General features: G+C 43.7%; 1 protein-coding gene and 1 long non-coding RNA gene across 4 annotated transcripts in view; one reads left to right on the top strand and one right to left on the bottom strand.

The window, feature by feature from the left end:
- Positions 1 to 24,438, top strand: part of LOC131508085 (uncharacterized) — a 68,835-nt gene that overhangs the window by 38,424 nt on the left and 5,973 nt on the right. For both annotated transcript variants that reach the window (XR_009259839.1, XR_009259840.1), the window contains exons 3-4: positions 8,228 to 8,383; positions 13,883 to 14,018. This is a non-coding gene — a long non-coding RNA (uncharacterized LOC131508085). The remainder of the gene's footprint in view (positions 1 to 8,227; positions 8,384 to 13,882; positions 14,019 to 24,438) is intronic.
- On the bottom strand, positions 3,260 to 24,358 carry GABRP (gamma-aminobutyric acid type A receptor subunit pi). 2 transcript variants are annotated; one of them, XM_058723338.1, is made up of 10 exons: positions 24,189 to 24,358; positions 19,822 to 19,918; positions 19,031 to 19,149; positions 14,935 to 15,002; positions 13,924 to 14,141; positions 11,828 to 11,910; positions 8,243 to 8,380; positions 7,387 to 7,539; positions 6,677 to 6,864; positions 3,260 to 4,975 (listed from the first exon to the last, which is right to left on the bottom strand). In XM_058723338.1, exons 2-10 carry the CDS (start codon positions 19,872 to 19,874, stop codon positions 4,673 to 4,675), a joined length of 1,323 nt encoding a protein of 440 aa, XP_058579321.1. In that variant the 5' UTR covers positions 19,875 to 19,918; positions 24,189 to 24,358; the 3' UTR covers positions 3,260 to 4,672. The 2 variants fall into 2 exon arrangements, with proteins under 2 accessions (XP_058579321.1, XP_058579323.1); XM_058723340.1 differs by lacking the exons at positions 19,031 to 19,149; positions 24,189 to 24,358 and having other exon boundaries at positions 19,822 to 19,880.

Genomic DNA, 24,438 nt, shown 5'->3' with positions numbered 1-24,438 from the left:
TGGGAACTCTCCCCAAATCCAAATTCCCATATGCCAGCTAAGGAGCAACCTTGCAAAAAGACCTTTTTAAAGATAATAGTCTCAGCTCTGGTATGTTAACCTTTCCTATACAATATGTTAGCCAAGTTTGTTTGTTTGTTTGTTTGTTTCTTTCTTTCTTTCTTTCAGTTCGTTTATTTATTTTGAGAGAGAGCACAAGTCGGGGGAGGGGCAGAGAGAAGGAGAGACAGAATCCCAAGCAAGCTCAGTGCCATCAGTGCAGATGCTAGATGTGGGGCTCGAACTCACAAACTGTGAGACCGTGACCTGAGCTGAGATCAAGAGTCAGATGCTTAACAAACTGTGCCACCCAGGTGCCCCTGTTAGCCAAGTTTCTGTATTGAGTAGGAGGAGTAACTTCCAGATGAAAATGGAGATCCAGGTGATGAAGTATGAAATCCTATTCCTTAAGGATTTTAATAAAATTCATGCCATGGGAAGCAGGCCATACATGCAGGATATGAACCACTGGACTCTCCAAGTCCACTTGGCTCTTGGCTCTAGTCTGGCTTAGAGAAGAAGAGATAGAACACAGAGACAATGGGTCAACATGCACCTAGGCGCTCACTCACCTTTTCTGTTCCACCCCCCTTTCCACTTTTCCAAATGGGACTGTTTCTTTAATTTTTGGAAAGATACAATATAAGTAATGAGACTGGATAATCAGAAAGCCGTTTTCACATCCAAGTCACTGAAAGCTGTGAGTCATATGCTCCCCCCCTGCCCCCTGCAGATCTCCAAAAAGAAACTGTAATTTTGAAACTCAGCCCTGTGGGCCACCAGGAATATTTGTGGGTCACCCAGGAATATTCTTAGGCATACGTTCTTTGTTAGTAATACGTGATATGACATTTTAATTTTCTGTGGCCAGAGGCATCTCCCTGCATCTACAACCTCCTAAGATTACCTGGCAGAATAGAGCCGTCTGCTTTCAGACCCATTGATGGCAAAATTCAAAGAAAGGAGATGATTGTTTATTCTCATGGGAAACTTCCAGATGGAGACTAGAAGTTTACCTGAGCATTTCATTATTTAACTTGCACACTTTCTTCCTTCTACACAATTAGACTTTCTTTTAAGTTCATTTCTATTTACTTTTTATTCAGTTCTCTTATTAAGGTGAATAGTAGAACAGCATGTACCTTGTACAAAGCCCCCTTTGAACCTAATAATGACAATCATTATTCAGCATTGCTTTTCTTTTAAAAAAAAGTTTTTTTAAAAATTTATTTATTTTTGAGAGACAGAGAGAGATAGTGAGTGGGGGGAGGGGCAGAGAGAGAAGGAGACACAGAATCCAAAGCAGACTTCGGGCTCTGAGCAAGTTGTCAGCACAGAGCCCAAAGCTTGAACCCATGAGCTGTGAGATCATGACCTGAGCCAAAGTCGGACGCTTAACCAAGTGAGCCATCCAGGTGCCCCCAGCATTGCTTTTCAAGATACAAAAGCTCTTTCTTCTTGGACCTGTTTTTTGTGATTTTAATCACTTCTGCCATTTTTCTTTGACTTTTTCCATTTCTCTACAACGTTTGTAAAGGTATAATGGCCAAAATTTGGCCATCATATACATATACATGTACATGTACATATATGTACATGTACATATATATACACATACACATAGATTTTCTACCAAAGTTATTGGAAATTATGTATATTATATATTTCTAAATTATTCAAAAAAACATGAAACGTGTTCAAATGTTCTCTCCTTCTTTAAAGTCATTGGTACAACACATAAAGTACAGTGACCATATAATGGCATATAATTCCCTGTATGACTCAACTTAAAAAATGTATACTAAGAAGCAAGGATCGTTGGCAGTAATGAATTATGGACTGATCAAAATTAGTTGTGGGCCAGCAGCTGAGAAGAATGCTCTGTAAGAGCATTAATATAATGTAAAGCATGGAGGAAGGACCACATCTCAATCCTGGTTGTCTAACTGTCCCTAACTATAGGTTGTCCCTAAACATTCCTGGCACCAAAAGCCCTACTATACTTTTTCTCCTAATGGTACCCCCCTGTATTGTCTAATCGTTGTCAGCTTGTACTCTGTTGTAATCTCCAGCTCTTTTGTGCTGTGCTCATTTCTCCATCTCTCCTTGTCTTTCATTGGAAATTAACCTTCTGTCATTTGCTATTGAATACCATATACTAACATATATATATTTTGTATATTAAGAATATTGATATTCCCCACATCAAGGTAATTAAAACCATATTTCCATGACTTAGAATTTTCTCATCCTTACATAGTTTCATGTATTTGAAAATTTGATATGGTTAGTCTTGGTATTTTCACCCAAGAAATATTTTGAATAAAGTGGGTCTTGGGAGTGATCCGGGTAGGTAGGATACATGGAGCAGATCTAAAATTTTAGGAGTTTTTTTTATGAGAACTCTGATGCTGTAGCCTACATAAGTTTCAGAGTGGTACACAATTCAAGAATTTTCCCCCAAATATATTCTCAAACTTTAAAGATACTATTCAACAGAAAACGAAAAGTGAATTCCAAAGCCATGAAGAAGGCTTGGAAGGGAATCTGGCATTTTCTGAGAATTGAATCTTTCAGTATCACCAGGCTCAGCTATTTAACTATAAGGCAAGTGTTGTGGTGGAGTGATCTCAAAGAAATATCCACTGTGCCCCCACTGTTTATCTTCCTTGGTAGGAAGTAGTAGGGGTATGTGTATGTGTGTGTGTATACGCACGTGTGAATGTATCTGTGTGCTGTCTGCAGTGGGAGGAACATGAAGATGTTAAGAGTGCGAGCCCACTGAATTTGCGCTATGATGTATACCTTTTCCAAAGGGGATTTTACAATACTCATTCTACAGATGACCACTTGATTTGGTGGGTAGCTAATATGGTATGTTTATTTCACGGTTGCACACTTTACAGCTTTTTAAAAATATATATAATGCCTGAACAGGGTTTCAGAGCAGATATTTCCTTTTAAACTTTTTTTTTAAATCACAAATATGATTGAACCATACAACCACGTTCCACCTCATTTAATTCCTTTGCATTAGAACATTATGTTAAAAGCTCACTAGACACTGAATTGTGAGAATTATCAAAAAGAGAAAAAGAATGAGAGCCTATGGTACAGGAGGTTATAGAAGAGAGAAGCCATGGTTTCTTTCTGAAAGAAAAGGTAAAGGCATACATTTTCTGAAAGAAAAGGTAAAGGCATAACAAAAGAAGTTAGAGAATTAAAGATGGCAGGATTCTTTTTATGCAGGTTGAGGCTGAACTGACATCTCAGGGGTGAGCAATGCAAAAAAAAACTTTCCGTGCTGTTCCACCATCCTGGCGCCTCCCTCATGGCACACTGACAAGTCTCCACTTATAATGCTGTTGGCTGAGCTTGACCAAGGAGTAAGGATGCACATAATGTGCTTCTTGTGTCAGAGTGAGAGTGGCTGAACTGGGAAAAGATAGCTCATCTGCAGCCTGCACGTATATTCTGGAACAAGTCCCATTGTTACTCAGAAAGTTCAGGACTCTAGGCCAACATTCTCCTACTCATGCAGGAAAAGCTACTCAGAGTAGTCCAGCTAGAAGGATCGGGGTTCTGAGCAAGACCAAGCTTGTTGTAAGCCACTTGTTTCTTGGTAATGCAGCTCATTATCTGATAAGCATCCCTCCTAGTCATTAGAGTATAGGGTTAAGAGCTCCTCTTGGAAGGATGCAGGAGATCTGCTGCTTGGAACGTGGTGCTCAGAGTAGCAGATAGAAATGGACTCAATTCTGCATGTATTGTTGGCCGCAGCTCTTAGTAAGACTCCTTAGAATAAGTTTTTTAAACAATCTTCCATTTCTATCCCTGATGTGGAGAAAGGGCTTTAGCATTGTTGAGGACTGGTGTACGTATAATAGTAAAATGATAAGACATATCAAATGGGAGAGTAAAGCCCCAGAGCCCTTTCAGTTTGGATTCAGGGGAATCCATTATATCTTAGAAACAAATTTGCATTTGATATTGTTGATCTATTAATGTTTTCTTCATTTACATGTGATTTTTTAGTCATAGAACTTATTGGAGTTTGGGGACCGTTCTGCTGTAGTATGAAATACTGTATTAAAGACTCATCTTGGTATTGAGTTAGTACAGTGACTTTCAGTGAATTGACTTAGGCTCAGATTTCATTTTAATCAAAAACAAAAACTAGAAAGTGTTACTCCCTAAATAGGTAACAATACATTTTATAAGCACTGCAGAGATTTAGTAAATAGCACGTATGATTAATTTAGAAACAACCCCTGGCACTTGAGGGTTACTCAATACATATAATAGTTTCCTTCTCATTTTTTTACATGAGGTAAATGCAGACCAGGGAGTCACTGAGCAAATAGTCAACCCTGAGTAGGTTTGTAATCTTAGGCTCCATGGGGATGTCTTTGGTAAAGATAAAAAAGGAATGACTTGTTATTTCTATTATAAGTCTCTGTAATGCTAGGACTTCTACACAGCTTAAATAACGGGTAGGGGAATATTCTTTGAGGAGAAATGCTCAGATGCTATCCACTCACTTGTTTAGCATGCACACTTGGCTTCGAAAACTGCTTGCATCATTACTTTGTTCTTTTGAAGAACCATGGCATGCAAACAATTCAGCATACTCTCAAAAATACATGTAGTATGCCCAGTAAAATACATTGGCTAGCATAAAAATCAAAGGAAATAGTAATTTGGAATAGCGATCAACATTACTGGGGTTTTGAATTGTGAAATAATCAACAATCCTGCCCATCTTATCTCGGAAGACAAACTTGAACTTGTCACTGGTTTTCATGGTCAAGTCACTATAGTCAACATTATCACCGGAAATTTCAATGCTGGCAAAGCTGATCTTCCGTTTAAAGCTGGAGATGGAGCTGTTGATAATGTTAGTAATATTGACTTCTTCCACTTCCTTCGCCGTCCCCTAGATCATAGACAACGCGGTCAGCTTGAAAGATTCGACTTAGCAAAATAAATAAGCAGGTATTTATATAATTAGAAGCCTAAGTATTGAATAATTAGGTTTAATAGAAAGTGGCATTGAGTGCCTCAGTAATTGGCTAGTGAGCCGGCCTTGGCAGTCCTGTTATCCTGCTTATAGGCACCTATCCCTAGGTCCTCAGCTTGTATAAGGGGAAGAATAACCATTGCCTTCTATTGATATGCAGAGCTGTGTGCTGAATGTTCAGCCTTTGAAGTTAGCTGATCTGGGTTCAAATTCCATTCTGCCTCTTGCTACTATGAAATTTCAGTCACCTTAATCCCTTTAAAACTCAGTTTCCTTGCCTACAAAATGATGATGATATTAATATTAATATTTACCTCATGAGACGGATGGGAAGATGGTATAAATTATGTAAAGCATTTAGTAGGTATTTGATGAGTCCCATTCTGTCTCAGTGAGGAGGGATTAATTATGAGAGATGACAGAAATCAGCAGTGTCTAAAAGTCTCTGCCACACAAACAGAAATAGTGATGCTGCCTACAATTCCAGGGAATTGTCATTCTCCAACATGCCTGGAATGGCATAGCATGTGGGGAGTGTAGTGAAGTCAGAGAGAGTGGAGTTTGGATCCTTGGCCAGGCTACTGACTAGCTGTGAGGTCTTACTGAGCAGCAGATTCCTTAACAGTAAATTTGGAATAACAGTGGTGGCCATCTGATAGGCTGTTGGGTGGACTAAATGAGATATTCAGCACATAGCCACCACTTTGTAGTGAAGCTATTCTTGTACACACAGCCAAATAAGGGCTTTCTGGTGTCTTCCATGAAGGATCTTAGTAATTCTCCATATCCCTTTTTGCCAATCTACCAAATTCAGATTTTTGTTGTTGTTGTTGTTATTAACCATTGTCCCCTTAAGGAAGCCTATAGAGAGCAAAATGAGTGAAATCCATATTCTTCTTTGGCTGGCACATAGAGTCATTTGCCTTTGGTACTTGGGTAATACGACTGTGTGAAACGTTGCTCACGAGTCAAACATAAGGGAGCAGGCAACTGGGTCTTTGGGCTGTTCGGATTCCTTTCTGATACCCTTCCTGGGTTGTTAGGAGTATTTTAAATGATCTAATATTTGCAAAGGGCTTATGACTGTCTGGCACATGTAAATGTTCAATTGATAATAATGATTGTTATTATTCTGAGAGCTGGACCACAGTGTTTCACTGCTAATTCAGATAATGGCAGTCTTTCTCTGTTAGCAGAAATATAGGCTAATCGAGAAATTTGCCACAATTTAATTTTTTTCATACATTTTCAGTAAACCATTACTTGTATAATTTAAGAAAACAAAAATGTAACAAAATAATTAAATAGTAATTGCATATTAATATGAAACTTGTAAGCAGCTGATCACATTTGGTTTGATATTGGGTTTTTCATGGATGCTTGTGATTTCATGTTGCATGCAGATAACAGTGATTTGCTGCTAGAAAATTAAACATGTTAATATACCATTGTACTTGACAAAAAGAGCAGTCTTTTTCAAAAGGTGTCATGACTTCCAGATGCCTCCACCTGAACAGGGATGAGAATCACTGGGGATAGGAACCAGTCGGGGTCCTCTCTACAGACCAGCACATGGCAAGTGATGAATCATATATACAGGGCCCTCAAAATTCTTACCCTGTCTTTGGCTGCCATCTGCTGTAAAGAGCTGTAGTGGGCAACTGCGTATTCCAATAGGGCCCCAAACACGAAGCTAAAGCAGATTCCCAGGTACACATCGATGGCCTTTATGAAACAGTTGGTGTTAGGAAGAGAAGTGCGGGACCCGATCATCAGTGTTGTCATTGACAGTACGGTGGTCACTCCTGGGAAAACAGGTAGGAATGTTCCCACGTCAGTGGCCAGTGAACCTTTCACCTTTACCTGGCAGACCATCACCATTCAGAACTTGGCAAGGGGGACAGGACTCAGAAATGGAACAGCTCATTTTGAAAAATCTGCAGTCTTCTAAAGCAGGGTTGATTTGTCCATTTTGAATGGATATGAGTGACATGGTTTTCTAAGTGTTGCATCTTCTGTCTTCCCATTAGAGGGGGGTGTTCAGTATGTAATATAACTGGCAATAGACATCCAATCACAATTCTCCCTTAGCACTGTAAAACATGTTTAAAAATGTAGTACCTCACTCTCTGTCTCTGTCTCTGTTTCTGTCTCTGTCTCTCTGTCTCTTTCTCTCTGTGAAAGAATCTTTCAAGAAACCAACTCCTGGAACTGCCCTGTGAATATCAGTGAAAAAAAAAAAAAAACCAAACCTGGTAGAAGGTAAAAACAAACCAAAAAGGACCTGTTAGGCCAGTTCTTAGAAATCTCCTGTTGGAGCTGCTTACCGATACAGGTTCTTGCAGGAACTGAATCAAGGGAAATCCAAAATGAAACCCAGGATAACACCACCAGGAAAGTGGAAGGAACATAGGTTTCCAAAATAAAATACAGGACATTCCTCCGAAGCTCAAATTGCAAGACCAGTCGTGTATAATTTCCTGATAGGGTAAATAAGAGATAGGAAACAATGTCTGTTCACATAGCAGAGTGGTTTCCCTTCGGGATGTTTAACTTAGCTATATTCACATTAAGCTATCTGTTATACGCCAAAAGCTAATTAAGCATGAACTGTCATTACAGTTTCAATGAAAGAAATTGCTATTGTATAGAATGGGATTTATAGGGGTACTGGTACTCCCACCCATGATCCTTTTCTTGTGCCTTTCTCCATCATAGTATTCCTGTAGGATTATACCTGCTGGCTTCCTTGACATCTACCTCACTAGACTGGGAGCCCTTTGAGGGCCATGTCAATACTGGGCATGAAGCAGGTATTAGTGCCCAGCCCAAACCCTATGGCCCTACCACACTGCGGAGGCATGTGGTAAACTAGGGATAAACTAGGGGCACCTGGGTGGCTCAGTCGGTTAAGCGTCCGACTTCAGCTCAGGTCACGATCTCACGGTCCGTGAGTTCGAGCCCCGCGTCGGGCTCTGGGCTGATGGCTCAGAGCCTGGAGCCTGCTTCCGATTCTGTGTCTCCCTCTCTCTCTGCCCCTCCCCCGTTCATGCTCTGTCTCTCTCTGTCTCAAAAATAATAAATAAACGTTAAAAAAAAAGATAAACTAGAAAATAAATCGTATTTTTGACTCAAAATGCAACGCAGTTATTTTGCTTTTGTACAAAGTGTCTCCCAAGTTACCTGTTTCCTGCTGTGATCTGGTGACTAAGGTGAAATACCGTTGTATGGTGTACTGAGCAAGACGCAGGTTTTCCAGCCCACGCACCGAGTCGTTCCCTCTCAGCCAGCTGAACTCCACATCGTTCCCATCGTAACCCCCTGGTAAGTCAAACAGTGCAAGTCAATGCAGGGAGGCAGCAGATTGAACTCGTCTGGAAAATGCTACAATATGGGGGCAACAGGAGATCTGCCTCGATGGTGCTAAATAAGTCCAAGGATGATCCCATGCAAAACTTGGCATGATTTCTCACATGCAGTTGCTGCATCTGCTTAGAATAGGATGAGCTGCTAGGCTCTTTGCCATCAATTGAAAACCAGTTCTATGCTAAGCATTATTTAGACTTGGTGGATGATAGGCCTCTGGAAATGGCCATCCTCATTATTGAAATGATATTTATTGAGCTCCTGTCTGTGCACACACACAGCTCTATGTTACATGGTGCCCTTCAGGACAATCTAGCAGCTCTGAAAATGTTCTCAGAGACTTCACAATCGGTCTGTTCTTATTTCCATATTGGCTAAAATGCAAAAACAGAAGACAAGAAACCTACCACTAGCCACTTTATTGATGTCTGTTAACATAGGCATTTGGTAAATCTCAAAGCAGTTTTACTAATATAGTCCATAATAGTAATAATAGCTACCTTTTATGAAACATTTATGGTGAGTCTTTTACACTTTATATCTCTAATATGCTCACAGACTTGCAAGGTAGACATTTATATATTTCTTCAGTAAAAAAATTTTTTTACATTTTTTGAAATTGGGATGGATCTTAGAGTTGATACATACATACATATATATAAAGTAGAGCTTACATTTTTTCCTAAAATGTTATTCAATAAACGCTGTACCTCAGAATCGAGGAATTGTAATGTCTTGCCCATTTTATACATGAAAATTCTCAGATTCAGAGAGACTGCTCAACTTTCTCAGGATAGCAGGGCAAGTTAATAACAAAGCCAGGATTGTACCTCAGGAAAGTCTAAACCCAAAACCCATGGACAATGATGGTGATGATAATATCTATCATTTAGTAAGCAATGGCATTTCTAAGTGCTTTACAATATTATCATCTCATTTAATCCTCAGAATAGCTCTTTGAGAAGACAGATGAGTGGTTAATAAGCACATGAAAAGATGCTCGACATCATTAACCATTAGGGGAAAGCAAATCAAAATCACAGTAAGATACCACTTCACACCCGTAAGAATGGATGTCATGAAAAAGACAGACAATAACCAATGATGAGAACGCGGAGAAACTGGAACATCCCTGGTGGGACCGTAAAATGGTGCAACCATTTTGGAAAACAGTTTGGCAGCTTCTTGAAAGGTTGAACATAAATTTACTATTTGATCCAGCATTCCACTCCTAAGCATCTGCCCAAGAGAAATCAAATCATGTCCACAAAAAGCTTGTACACAAATGTTCACAGTGGCATTATTCTTAATAACTGCAGGGTGGAACCAAGCCAAAAGGACTTGTATTACTTGTACTCTTTCATACGGAATAACGAGGAATAAAGCAATAGAAAGGAACGAAGTACTGATCCACACTCCAACATGTATGAGCCTCAAAAACATGCTAAGTGAAGGAAGCCAGATGCAAAAGACCACACGGTGCATTGATTCCATTTATATGAAATATCCAGAAAAAGCAAATCCATAGAGACAGAAAGTAGATTAGTGATTAACTGGGCGTGAGGGTGGGGTGGTGGCAATGGGAGAGACTGCAAATGTGCACAAGGATCTTTTTGGTTGATGGAAATGTTCTAACAATGAAATGTGGCAGTGGTTGCATAACTGGGCAGATTTGCCCAAAATCTTTGAACTTCACACTTAAAAGGGCTGAATTTTGTGGTATGTACATTTTACCTCAATAAAGCTGTTAACAAATAACTCTCTAAGTCAGACAGTATTATTTTTCCTTCTTCACAAGTGAGGAAACTGGGGTCAGGAGAGGTTAGTTCTACTCACCCAGAGTCACAGCTAGTGACAGGAAAAACCCAGTGATTTTGGTACCTGTGATCTTAACCATGGAAGTGTATTGCCTTCATTTTCCCAGGCTACTGGGAAGAGGGATGCCAGTGTTGGGACTAACATTTTGTTAAGTCTTAGCTTGTAGTATCCACTGTTTAACAGTGGTTATCTTCCCTCCATAGGGCAGAGAAGTGGTCATGGGTTCTTAGAGGATTTCCAGGTAAAAATTGTCTGTGGGTTTTCTCTCAGAACCACCCCCAAATGTACTGATGTTAGCTGTGCAAATATGCCTAGAAGCCCAGAGAAATACAAAAATAGCTAAAAAATGTGAGTCATACATGCTTCTACCTAGACACCGTACTTTTACAAGTATTAAAATGCTCGCAATCATGGCATTATCACTGCTCTGGTGGGCTGGTAGCAATTCTTTTCTAGGGATGGTGTTCAGGAAAAAAAGCCCTCAGTGAGGTTTCTGTACCCAAATAACTGCTAAGAAACACTCAGTGAATGCTTCCCCTGTTCACTGGGGATGGTATTTGTGCAAGCAGAGTGCTGGAGTTTCCAGGAGAATCTCACTCCTGGGATTTGAGATGAGCACAGCCATACATGGAGGGCAATTACTTTTTCCATGTCGGGTTGCAAATGAGTTCTCTTTTTGATATCCTCAAGTTTTATTCTGCCCCCAAATAGCTGTATTGCTTTAAGTAGGTTTTTCATGTATTTAATCAATAAGGTAATTAATCTGCCTGTCTGAGTCTTTAATTAAATGTCTACTTCTGAAAAATAACTACTGCCTCATAATGGTTGTGCTTCTTGGATGTTGACCACGTGTGTCCTCATGTAAGACGTGCTTACTGATGTCCAGTGCTTGACTATGGTTTTTCCTCCTGACACAAGCCATCCCTTGATGCCTTGATAACTCCTCTCTGAGCCATTATTTTCCTAGGACACCGGTCACAGGTACACTTTCCCAAGTTTGGTGGGCATTTCAGAACAATGGATATTACTCAACAATGCCATTTGACACACATCAACTTAGAGTAAATGCTCATTTTTCATCATAAATCCCCAGACTGCAGTTTGAATTCCCATTAGTGGCATCACTGTATTAAAGTACACACACACACACACACACACACACACACACACACACACTCCAAACAACTTCTCTTCAAAGTTAGAAGCAGATGCAATGAATGCCAATGATTGCTTTGCACGTTACCATTTTTAACCCCTGCTGTGTTCTTTCTGGCTTCTGGTGCCTTCTCAGATTCTGAGTCCCACTCCTCATCCAATTGACCCCCATTTCCTTCACTGTCCTGTCTACTCTTAGGTGGAAATATTTAGTGTTGGTGCACAGTGGCATTCCCCAAAAGATGTCATATTGGAAGGTTTGTTGCTGAGAGGTCTCTAAATCTCTCTGGCTAAACACTCAGAAGGGCTTAATCAATTGGAATCAACACCGAGAAAAGAAAGGCCATTGTGTATAGGTCTCTCTCCATGAATACACTGATCTAAGTCACCCGGGAAAATCATCTCAGGGGCTGCAGGATATATACTCACAGCTTTCCAGTTGCAACTTGCATGTCTGTGTGTCCATGGGGTATTTAGACAGGTCCATGTTACATGCAACAGTCGTTGTGATTCTAAGAAAGGAAAAATGGGTTCAAAAGGAGTGTTGTGGGGGAAAGTACACATTCCCTGTTAAGGGCAACTCCAAGAAGACTTTCACCTTGGCCCTTACAGTGAACGTGTGACTTAGAGCCTACACGCAAAACATTCCTGAGCTTTTCTGTGCTAAGTGACATCTTTGAGATGTGGTAAAAGCTGGGGCCCAGGATGGAGGAAGCAAGAATGTTGGCAATGAAGAGGCAAATGTGCAACATATTGCAGAACAGAATCACTCATTGGCTTGAGATGCGTTTGCATCCAGTTTTAAAATTTAATCTTCATGACAAACGCACGAGGAGCTAGAACAGAGATCCCAACACTGCTGTCACCATTTGACAACAGATTCCGGCTTGCCTTGGCTCACACAGCTCTTAGTGGCAGAGCTGGGGCTGGATCCCAGGTCTGCTGGCTGTGCAGTTCTCGAGGACCCTGCCTCCTGGAGGGGATCAGCATTCGCAGAGGAAGTGGAGGATGTTGGAGGGTCCCAGGCACTGTGGCTCTTAGGGACCAACATTCAGGGACATTCAATTAAACCTCAATAAAGCCCTCACAGTGGAGATTTCAACTGGCCCACCTTTATCTCCCTTTTCCTTCAGTGTCATACATTTTTATTAAGCACCGTCATTAAGCACTGTGCTCGGTTCTTGGGGAAAGTGAAATGTTGTGTTCATGGTGCCCACCTTGAGGAAGCTCCCTTAAGGGAGACAGAGTAACAACAGCTACTATTTACTGAGCGCTTACCCTGAGCCAATCCCCAGGGAAAGTGCTTCACATGCATTATCCCTTTGAATTTATACAACAGCTTTATGAGGTAGGAAAAATCATTCTGCTTTTGCTGCTGAGGAAACCGAGGTTCAGAGAGTCTAGCAACTTGCCTAAGGTCACAGAGTAGGGACAGAACAGGGACTCACCCCCAAATATGTCTAATTCTAGAGCGAGGCTGTTAAATGTCATCTATAATTTGTAATCCTTGTACAAAACAGATTATGTTATGTGCAAAATGCAGACAGACACATCCATGCACACACACGTACACACATGGGAAGAGTTAGTGTTGATTGGAGCTGGGTGTCATGGGAGAGGTCTAGTTTAGCTTCTTGAAAGAAGGGTTGGGGGTTGGGCTGGTTTTTGCATAATTCAGTGTGGTTTAGGAATGTCAGATGAGCAATCCAAAAATTCAGTTTATTGGTTAGCTCAGTCTTTGTTTCCTAACAGCAGCCTCTTGGGATTTAAGACTATTAGGTTCTCAGCCTTCTACCCAAGGACTGTGAGAGCATATGGTTTGCCCGGTCCTTGCACATCCCTTGTGCAAACAGCCCTGAGCCTCTGCCTGCGGGTTGCCTCTTGCAGCACCTAGGGAACACCTTCCCTATTCTAGCCAACCAGCCCCTTGATAAACTTCTACTGGGTGGAAGGAACTTTTGGCCTCAGGGATTTGGAGAAGAGACAAAGGGAGGCCGTGGTTGCAGATGACAGAGGCCTTGGGGCACTGTGCTTTGATTCTCTGTACAAAAATGACTCAGACGAGTAGAGTTGCATTCTGCAGCAACTCTAACTCCACTAAGTCCCATGAAAGGAAAAATTTTTACATTTCCTCCTGCTGTTCCGCGTCTTCTCTTGCTAACTTCCTTTTACTCTTTAAGACTCAGCTGAGAGTTCTGTCTCTAACGTACTCCCCAACTCCCTAGGATTCTGAACTTCCTTTTGTTATTCATCTGTGTCAGGACAATGTCTCATTCAGCTCTGTATTCTCGGTGTCCAGAGTGGGGCCTGGCCCAGAGCAGGCATTCAGTAGCTGCTTATTGAGCCAAACTGAACTGAGGGAGGGCCCTTCAATTGTAGGGACAAGAATCTAGGAAGGCAGGGGCATGACAAGGATGGGATGTTGGGGTGCTTATCTGACAGCTGGTCAGAACTATCCAGGATATATTTATGCCTTTTCTCCAGCCATCTCCCCTCCAACCCTGCGGTTGCAGCCACCCAGTCACCTGAGAGCATACAGGACTGTGCCATTGGAGAAGAGGCGGATGAGCCTGTTGCCCACAGTGACTTCATGGAGGAAGGACTTCTTGGACTCCACAATGTAAGTGTCTGGCACCCAGAGGAACTCCACAAGGCGCGCATCCAGAGTGAAGCTCTTGTTGCCTTCAAATACCAGCCGCTGGTCCGTCCAGCGCTGTCTGAGGTATATGGTGGCTGTATAGTCCTGAGGGGGAAGCCAGGTAGTGGAAATGGATTGGGGGGAGAAAGACTTTGAAAACGGAAGGGAAGGGGTCAAGTCTTATTCCCTTCCCCACCTCCACTTAGGTCAGAGTACGTACTATAATAGACATTGGTGAACAAAGTCTTATTCTTGGGGGAGCAGCCTGTTAGCAAGAAGAGAAGAAAGCACCTTATCTGTTCTAGAGAGTAACTGTCACTGCCAAAAGGGAGCCCTATAGGAGCATGTTTAGCGCCTTAACTTACTTACCTTCTATCACAAAACCCCTCCAAACCGTTGAAGGTTTTGGTGAGCTAAGTGCTTAGGTTGTCCAGGATTGTACCCGGACTGCACAGTGGGCCCCTTGGCAACCTGCTTTTTGTGTCAGCTTATCTGTACTGGGTGTTCTTAAGTGAGAGGATGGTGGAAAGAAGTCATGCGAGTGTTGGTTTTCATTAGCTTAGCTTAGCTTCCGCCCTGGGAGGGTCCATGTGATATTCAGGCTTCCCCACTGCCCTTTGATTCTCTCCCTGGTTTTCATCCCTTACCAAATGCACCTGCTCCCCTCCCTCATTTCTTCCCTCCTGGCCTTTGAATCCACTTTCCCTCCTTTTCAGAAGATCTGTTTTATAAGAATCTTCCACTCTCTTGAGTTTTGGGATAGGTTTCCAGCCTCTGCCATTCCAAGAGCATGGGGGCTGTGAGTCTCTGTTCTGTTTTTTGAGTAGCTAGAAGGTGTATCCCCATAAAACACGAGGAGAAGGTCTCCTCAGGTGGAAGATGAAGGGGCCACACTTACCATGTTACTCTCTGAAATACTAGAAATACTTGCAATGTCCAGAGTCAGTGCTATCTGAACTGGTTCTCCTAAGAATGAAGAAAAAACCAGAAGGACTTACACAGAGACACAAACACACTACATTAGCACAATGTTTTAAAAATTATAAAATTATGAAAGCAACATTCACCAATTGGGAAATTTTAACCACTCTAGAAGTATATAAAGCAAAAGGTGGATTTCTACCCACCCGTGTCAGGAGGAACCATTGTGTAGAATGGGAAAAAATGTATGAAAAATGTTTGTATAAAAAATGCACAAATATGTAAATAGCTTAATGTGTAAGAGAGACCACACTACGTTCATTAGTGCAGATTTTAAAGGATGTAGTTGTATTTGCTATTTCTTACTTGGAGGATTTTTCCTGTGGTGCTCTGCAAGGGACAGATTATTTAGAAACGTAGTAGGGGATTTGGGATTTTGCACAGAGATCTTCATTTTTTTTTCCCCTCAACTAAGTAAATTTACCACAAGATGGCATTCAAGACTGCTCATGGTTGAGCTCCTGCTCACCTCCTCATGCTTTGCTACTCTTCCTTTACTCTCCCAAAAGCCTAAACTATTTAGAATTCCAGAACCTTCCCCATGAGATCTGGTACATAGATACTGGGCCTCAAGCTGAACTTCTGAGAGCGCCCACCTCAGCTCTGGAGACAGAGGCCTTGGGGCCACCATTCTCAGAAGCCAGGCCAGGGCAGTGTATTCTTCCTCAGACTGGAGATGCAGAAGAAAAGCCCAGGAGTGAGAAAGATGTTGGCTTACAACTGGGAAGAGTTACCAAGTCTTTCGGAACTGCAGACTTCTCACCCACAAGTGGGGATAATGCTAATGACACCATAGGGTCATGGAGAGGGCTAAAGGAGATTCGGCATGTGGCAGCTTCTCTGCAGGATGGTGGCAAGAGGGATACGTGTGAAGTGCCTGCCCAGCCAGATGTGTAGGAGGTGCTCACGAATAGTTATCTGTACAAAGCTCCCAGGATTGTGTCTGTCACATAATAACAGAGGCTCAGTAAGTGGCATTTGCCTACCCCTCTTCTCCTCCTTAATCCTAGCTCATTCTGGAAAAAGAACAACTTTACTCACCAGGTTAATAGCTGCAACAACATTCTCTTGTAATAAAGAACTAGGGGTGTGTCAGGGGACTGTGACACTGCGTTAACCAGGAAGAGGGGAGGTGAAATTCAAAGGAAGCTTAAAACCATCTAATTGGTAGGAATCAGACAAAGCGACCTACTTATTCACAGAAGGAAACTAAGCCACAGAATATAGGTGGGAATTTGGAAGTGGAGTTTTAGAACCAATGCAATTAAAAGTAACGAAGTAAATGCTTGGTGTTAATACTTGGTGGAAAAGTAGGAGATCTTTGAGGACAGACTGTGGAAGGTGCTGAAGGAGTATGGTGCTAGGTGGCTTTCTGCCCCTCAAGGCAGAAATTGAGAAAAGGAGCTTGGAGCCAGAGTGTTTGAATCCTATGCCCACCACTTCATAGCTGTGTGACCTTGAGCAAATTGCTAAGCTACAATTTCTCACCTATAAAATAGAGCTACTAGTGCCTGGTATTATGGGTTGGGTTGGGAAAGTTACAAGATCTATTTTAAGTGCCTGGAGCACAGTGGGCAGTGGCTGAGTGTTATTTGCTCTCCCTGAGGAACATGGAGAACAGAAAACACACAAAAGTTCCATCCCACTGTGCTTTCTGTTTACTTTGTATCTAATTAGTCCAGTCTGGGCCTTGCTTCATTTGGCTTCTTTAGGGACCAGAACTTGCTTTCTTCCCCTTGAGTTATCAAAGTAAGCTGTGCCACCAGAGGGCAGCTTCCTCCTAGGAAAGAGGTCAAAGCCAGTTCCTGGACAGTGTTCTTAGGGCTTGTTTATAAATCTGTGCTCTGTGTACCTTGTTCGCTGAAAAACCCTATGGAGGTCTTTTCTCTTAAGGACCCCAGGGACCTAAAACCTGGGTGGACAGGCAGAAAACATGGCTGCTCCACGGAACTCCCGGCCGCCACGTAAATGTAGTTCCTTTAGGAGACCGATTGCCAAGGTGTTGGGGCTCACCTTCTTTTTGACTAAGGACCGCTTACCCCCTTCTCACCCCAGGTGGATCTGGGCCTCACCCTCCTTGGGTCCACCCCAGGTTCATTGCCCAAGAATCTTGCCTGGTGTCAACTTATGAACAGGCAACAAGAAGGGCAGTATCCTGGCCTATTGTTTGGGGTTTGGGAGGCAGAGGAATTGGATCTAACCAGGGCGTACAGACTCACATGCTTGTCATTAGTGTCCTGCTGGGCCTGGGAAGACTAGGGGAGGTTGAAGCCTTCCTAGGTTTGTTAAAGTAAGGACCTCAAATCTTAATTGTGTGGCCATGAAAATGGTCTCTCGGATCTCCAACTGAGGTGGGTGTAATTGGCCCAGCTGCTGTGCTCTGAAATCTATTTGTGCACTTGCTCTGAGGCCATGCTTCCTGAAGGCTGCACCCCACCGTGACTGAGTGTGGCGGGGATATGAAGGCACACTGTTCCTGGGAGGCAGAGATAGGAGATTCCTCTGATGGCAAATTTGGCTCCAGGATTCTCTGGGGCCCTTCCACACACACATAGAACCGTAGTGTAGTCTATGACACCTCTGTCCAACCTTCCTTCCCTCCCTCTCTCCTTCCCCAGGGGTCAGCTTCCCTCTCTTCCCACCCCACATTCTGTCATAGATATTGCCCCAGTGAATATCTTGCATGGATAATTCCCTTTTGTGTTGGCTCTCCAGTGGACTAACCCACTAATCCTAGATTTGACCAGAGAATTTTGTCATGTGAGGGGAGGAGCAGGAAGGAAAGGGGATTAGAATAGACTGCATCCTGATGATATGGCAGGTGCCATGGTTCTTATTCACACACTTCATTTCAATCAGTCCTCTCTGTGAGGCAGAAGATATATCCCCACTTTATAGAGAGGTGACTTAGAAAGCTAAGGTGTTGGGCAAGCAGTAGAGCCAGGAGCCAAATGGAGGTTTGTTCAACTCCAAACCTCTTTCTACCACTTTATGCTCTGCGTAAGGAGACATTAGAGACACAGAGAGACTGAGACTCTGTGAGGAGGTATATTATTGGTTTCATCCCTCCCTCTTTCCCTCATGCCATCAATAAATACCAATCGACCACTTGCTATATGCCAAGCACTGAGCTGCTGCTAGGGTTAGTGAGGTAACTTTACTGAGGTAAATAAAGCAAGACTCCCCCAAGAGACTGTAGCCTAAAGCTGAGACAGATGTAAAACCAGTGGCAACGATGGTATTGCCAGGTAGTGGCTAGGATTTGGAAGTATGTTCAAAGTAAAGTGTGAAGAATGGGGATAGGGCCTAGAGGAATCAGGGCTGGCTTCTCACAGGAGGAAGCCTTCGATTAGAGCCGTGAAGAAAAATTGCCATTTTGCCAGGGAGGGAATTTGAAAGAAGCTGTTCTCAGCAGATAAACAGTCTCAGCAAAGGCAGGAGACCAGGGAAGCCGAGGAGGTCAGGGAGTGTTTGGGGCACATTCCTGGCAGGGCATAGCGGGAGGAGTTGGGGCAGACGAGACTGGCAGAGATAGAGGCTGGCCTAGGAAGGCCCTGGTGTGCCATGCAAAGGGCTCTGGACTCTATGCTGAGGATGCTGGGACATAGGCAGGTATTTTGAGCAGGAAAAGGACCCAGGCAGGTCATCTAGGTGGCACCGTTGGGGGTTAGCCTTGAGTGACCAGGCTGGAGGCAGGAAGACTAGGTGGCATGGTCCTTAAATAATGACACTGGAAGTGGGGGTAGAAGGAAGACAGTGTGTAGGAGGTTGTTAGAGGCTCTAGTCACCTCCTCAGCTGGGAAGAGGATTTCTTCATCCTGCAGGTTGAGAAGCAAAGCACGTTCTTCAAAATAGTGTGAAAATCACTTGCTGTCCTCATCCATTATTGCTAATCCTTAACAGGTTGTAGATCAGAAAAAGGAGTCAACTAAAATCTCATGAAACCCTCCTCTGCATATTGTCTCTGTTCTCCTTCTTTTGAATTGTCGTACTGGACAGAAAGGATGACCTACCACCAAAATTGGGCCTGAGAAATTTATTATATCCTGCTGTGAGATTCTCAAAGCCAGGCAGGGAGAGCTTGTCACTTCTGCTGACCTCAATGTTGAACTGATTCCCCTGGATGCACATCCTGGAAAAGAAGATGAGTGTTGCTTATCTGGGAATAAGCATGTACACACACAAACTTGAGCTTGTGTTTGCATGTATGTCTGTGTGTTGTGCCCATGTACCAGTGGTGACTTTCCCAGAGAGAAATCTCTAATTTTAAGCTGCTGAATTAATATGTCCTTATCCCATTCCATTTTATTACCCATTTGCCATACCTCAGAATGCTGAGGTGATTTGGGAACCCCTCCAAGTGTCTTTAGAAAAAACACAAGTGGGGGCGCCTGGGTGGGTTAGTTGGTTAAGTGCCCAACTCTTGATGTTGGCTTAGGTCATGATCTCACAGTTCGTGGGATCAAGCCCCCACAGTGGGCTCTGCACTAACATCGCAGCACCTGCTTTGGATTCTCTCTCTCTCTTCCTCCTCCATCTCTCATGAGCACATGCTTGCTCTCTCTCTCTCTCTCTCTCAAAGTAAATAAACATTTAAAAAAACCCACAATGGTTCACCCATGTATGACCATTTTGGAAGCTTGAATAAATGGCAGGGAGTTGTGTTGTCTGGGTGTTTCAAGGAGGTGGACAGACTAGGCTTTGTCTTGCCATTAGTTTCTTACTAATGACCTGTCACCCTTCCTACTTCAACCACATGCTCAAAGCAATTCAGACCAAGGTCATTATAGGGCAGCAAACTCACCTTGGAGTCAAGAGACTCAGACACACAAAGGTCAAATGGAGACTGTATTTCATGTTGACAAGGCGCTCACGCAGAGAGGGGCCAAAGTAGCAATCACCTGGGAAAACAGATGGGCAAGGCAGGAGAGGTGACCCAAAGGGCTCACCTCTGCCAAGCCCAGCTCCGTCCTGTGGGTCATCAGCCGCAGCAGTTTTTCAACATGTGTGGAGAGCAGCCTCTTTCTATACTATTTGGTTATCCCTCCCATTCCCTGCATGCCATCCAGGAATGACTCCATTTTGGAGGATCATCATGTTATATCCAACCCAAATAAAGGCTGACACCTTGTTTAGAGAGTAGTTCACCAGCCCCAGAAATGCAGCCAGTCCATCCTGGACTGTGTATTTTGGAAACCCCAGGACTGTCCTTACCCTCTCCTTATCTTGACTTTGCCAGGAAGGACATCCCCAACTAGGCACTCACCCCGACCATGCCATTTATCCAAGGGTCTAAGTCTATTAAGCAGGTCATGTAGACAGGAAATGAAAACTTCCCAATAATAAACAAACACACAAGTAGACTTTCCAAGAACCATCTATGTGCAAGGAATACATTAGATACTTTCCCACGGATCTTCTCACTCCATGTCCCAGTGCCGTTGTGAGTGGGTAGGTTAATCCCGAACTGGGATGAGCAAACAGAGGCTCACAGAAAGGTCACTGTGCTAGTGAATGTCAGAGGAGACTTTGAGTCCAGGGCTGGCAGCCTCACACCAGTGATATCGGCTGCTCTCCCAACCTCCCAGACCTGCTCCCTGGGCACTCTAAAGCCGTTCAGCTGGTTAGGTGAGCATGAGGACCGTCAGGGAAGGCATGGCCCCGGGGCCTGGCCTCCTCAGGCTTGGGAGCTACTGTCAGATGTTCCTCTGAGAGAGTAGCCAGCAGCCAGGCAGGTGAGCCTGTGACCTGTCATGATGGTGACAGCAGAGTGGGGGTTCTCGGGTGCAGCTCCAGCCTTGTACCTAGGCAGGCAGTCCCAGGGTGGCTTGTCCCCTTCCTCTGTGGCAACCTGTGTCAACCAGGCTACTTTCAAGAGGCTAACCATTCTGGGGCTTAGGATATGATTCAAAAATTAATTAATATAATTTTACCTACAAAATGGATACATGCTCATTGTGGAAGTGAAAAAGAAGACAGAAATGTAGAAAGTTGAAAGTAGAAGTCCCAATGATGTGTCCTGTAGGTTCATCAGCTTAACAAATGTACCACTCTGGTGGAGGATGTGATAGTGGGGAAGGTTGTGTGTGGGGTGGGTGGGGGGCACAATTTTATTATGAACCCAAAATTTCTCTAAAAAATAAAGGCTCTTCCTCACTTCCCTCTAGTCTTGTACCTAAGAGACAATCAACTGTCAACAGTTGTTTTATCTACGCATATATACATGTATATAAATATGAAGAAAACAGTTAAAAAGTAAAATTGGTGTTATAGCATGCATTTTTTTGCTACTTACTTGTTTTGCTTAATAATGATAGCAAACATTTATTATATATTTAATGCATGTTTGCACTCTGCTAAGAATCTTGGAAATCCTTGTGACTCATTAAAGTCGTGACTACCACTCTCCTCATTTTCCCAAATGAAACAGCTGAGGCTTAGAGAGAATAAGAAGCAGTCCCAAGGTTGTATGGCAAGTGAGGGGCAGACTGAATCCAGGCAAGCTGACCCAATCACTTTTAACCACTACACCATGACACAATGCTCTTTTCCAATGTCAGAGACCTCTCCATGTCAGTTCCTACAGATCTGCTTCATTCCTCCTAATGGTTCAAAGTATGTCGTAAGATCAGCATACCAACATTTATATAACACATGTCCTGCTTATGGTACTAAGTTATTTCCACATGTTTTACTGTTACAAAATCAGTAATGAACGTCTTTGCATGTGTGTAAGGTTCTAAAACTCTGCACTTCTTCATATTCCTCTACCTCAGCCCTTTCCTTCTCACTCATCTTTTGATAAATCAACATTATCAGTCCACCAATGATCATATTCAAACTTTCTTCCTTTAGTTCATCTTCCCAGTCTCTGTCCATTCACCCGTCCCCAGCATCATTCCCTCCATTCCTTCATTCAATTTTCCAAAGGCTTTACAAGCTCCTTCTGGGAATCAGACATGTATGAGGTATCCACCAGAGCTCCCATCTAGTGAGAGAGAGGGAGTGTAAGCAGTGAAGTGACACAGTGTTCCTGTGACTGTCCTGTAACAGGGGCTGAGGCAAAGGATCCATGGTGTGCAAAGGAAGTGAGTGATCAGTTTCATTGGTGGAGGGTGGGACAGTGCCAGAATGGAAGTCATAGAGAAGGTCATTAGATTCTTGAAGAATGTGTTTGCATTTTTTCCAGGTGAACAAAGAAAGGTGGAGCCCTCCAGATGCTGGGCAAAGATATGGAGGCTTGCCCACCAACACTCTCCTACCCACTTATGCTCAGTCTCTGCCCTCTAGCCCATGGCCATCTGTAACTTCTCCCTAGTCTGGTCTGAATTAGCTTCTTTCTCATTTTGGGATATTCCTAAATTCTTTCTCTTCCTGTGTGAAGTTGAACTTTATCAGGCAAGTTGGGGAACAATCTAGCTTCAGCTCTAAGACCCCTATTGAATCGTGTTTTCCCCGTGCCCAGCCCTATGTTAGGAAGTGAGAATGTTTGGGCCTTGGGCCTCTGAATCTGCCCCAAGGAATCTCATGTCCTAAAAAGCTTTGCCCACACCAGACCTGGAAATGTGATCCCATTTGTCCCTGCTTATCTTGTCAGGTTGCTGAGCATGTCTTATTTTATTAAGGAGGAAAAGAGAGGGAGAGAAAGCCCTCTAGATGCTCTCAGGTGCTATAGGTGCTGTGTTTGGTGCTTAATCGCATTTAATTCTCATGAACATCTGGCCTAGTAGGTGTTAATTTCTGGAGTTGGATCCCAGATTGGTGAAGGGATTTGGCCAAGGCCACGTAGGAGTTAAGTGCCATTATTTGAATCCAGGTCTTCTTCCAAAACCCTGTTCTTTGCGCTGCATTTGGGAAGACGACCCCAGCTCCCAAAGTGAACTAGATTACACTTGACTCTGGTCCTTCTTTCACCAAATCCATCTCTGGGGTAGAGTGCTGTATCTCCAGTATGTCCCAAATGGCAACTGCACTGGTGTGTTTTCCTCTCATGTGGCGATAGAGCCAACCATCAAGTGACGATTTGTGTATCCACCCGCCTGAATGAAGGCTCCAGCCACCATTGCTGATACAGATGATGGGAATGGCGTTTAGCAGAGTCACCCACTGAGCCACCAGAGGGCAGTGCCCTGAGGGTTGTCGCCACAGCTACAGGGGACCTGGAGAGTCCAGCTGCATCTACCCTGCGCACCTGCGGGGAACATGGGACTCAGGATGTTCCTGGAGGCTCCTGAGTAGGGGCGGCCTATGAACTCTTCCCCTACTCTGAGGAGCTTTCTGCCAGGATCTCTCCTCTACTTCTAGAAGAGAGCTTGAGCTTTGGGTTGATACACCTGAGTCATTTAACCTTTCAGAGTCTTGGCTTTCCTATCTGACAAACGGGAGGAGAAAACACTCAATAAATATTAATTTTCATTCTCCTCTCCTTTCTGCCTCTGTGGGGACTTCATTGATCCCACCATGACCATGAGAACCAAAGCTCAATCTCTTTCTATACCCCATGCTGCCACCCACGGTATGAGCTGACTACAGCATCCTCTTGAGGGCACTCATTTCAGCATCACCTCCAGAAGGACGGGGTCACACACAGGACTTCAGGGTCACCTACGTGGCAGATGGCAGCTTTCTCTGGATTGGCTCTGAGAAGCAGAGGTAATTGCAGTACATGCAGGTTTCTGCTCCCATTCCCAGAATCCCCATCACATAGACAGTGAGCCCCAAAAGCGTCATGCCCAGCCTCCTTCTCACGCAGGCACAGCTCCCTGACTTCTGTCACTTCAGCACAAACAGAATCATTTGTTGGGAAGCAGGAGTGGAGCCCAAATTAGGTTGAGGTGAGGAAAGGGATTATTGCCTTGGGCCCTCCCTAAGAAAATCACAGCAGGTGAAGTTGTGTGGTGGGGGCCTGGTCTGCAGCACAGAAAGGAAGGTCAGGCAAGAGGAACTGTCATCTCGGCTCTGCCACTGACTCGGAGACTATATTACTTCTCCCTGAGGTTTAGTTTCCTCCACTATGAAATGGGAGAGTAATCAATAGTTCTTCAGACAGCAGTGGATAGATGCTTAGCAAATTCTAGGCGAGGGCCCCCCCCTCACTCCCAGCACAGCTTGTATCTGAATCTCCTTCCCTCTCCTCCCTCCAAGTACCAGAGGGGCCAGCAATTCTCTTACCAGGCAGCTGCTGAGGCCCTGTTAGGGCAGGCCCTTCAGGCTTTCAGGCTGGGCATTCAGGCAGGACATGATCTTCTGGGTCCCAAGAGTCTCCTCATCCTCAGCCCTGACTCCTTGGATGCAGGCATAGGCCACTCTCTGATGGAGTGGCTCTCTCCATGGGGTAGACAGAGCTGTAGGACCGGCTAGGCAGGCAAGTGGGCAGGGCTTCCCACAGCTCCTCCCCTGGGTGGAGCTCTGACCTGGTCCT

The sequence above is a fragment of the Neofelis nebulosa genome, chromosome 1, assembly GCF_028018385.1.
Source record: "Neofelis nebulosa isolate mNeoNeb1 chromosome 1, mNeoNeb1.pri, whole genome shotgun sequence".
NCBI lineage: Eukaryota > Metazoa > Chordata > Mammalia > Carnivora > Felidae > Neofelis > Neofelis nebulosa.
The sequence above is the reverse complement of the archived record's forward strand: the minus strand, read 5'-3'. Positions and strand labels throughout refer to the sequence as shown.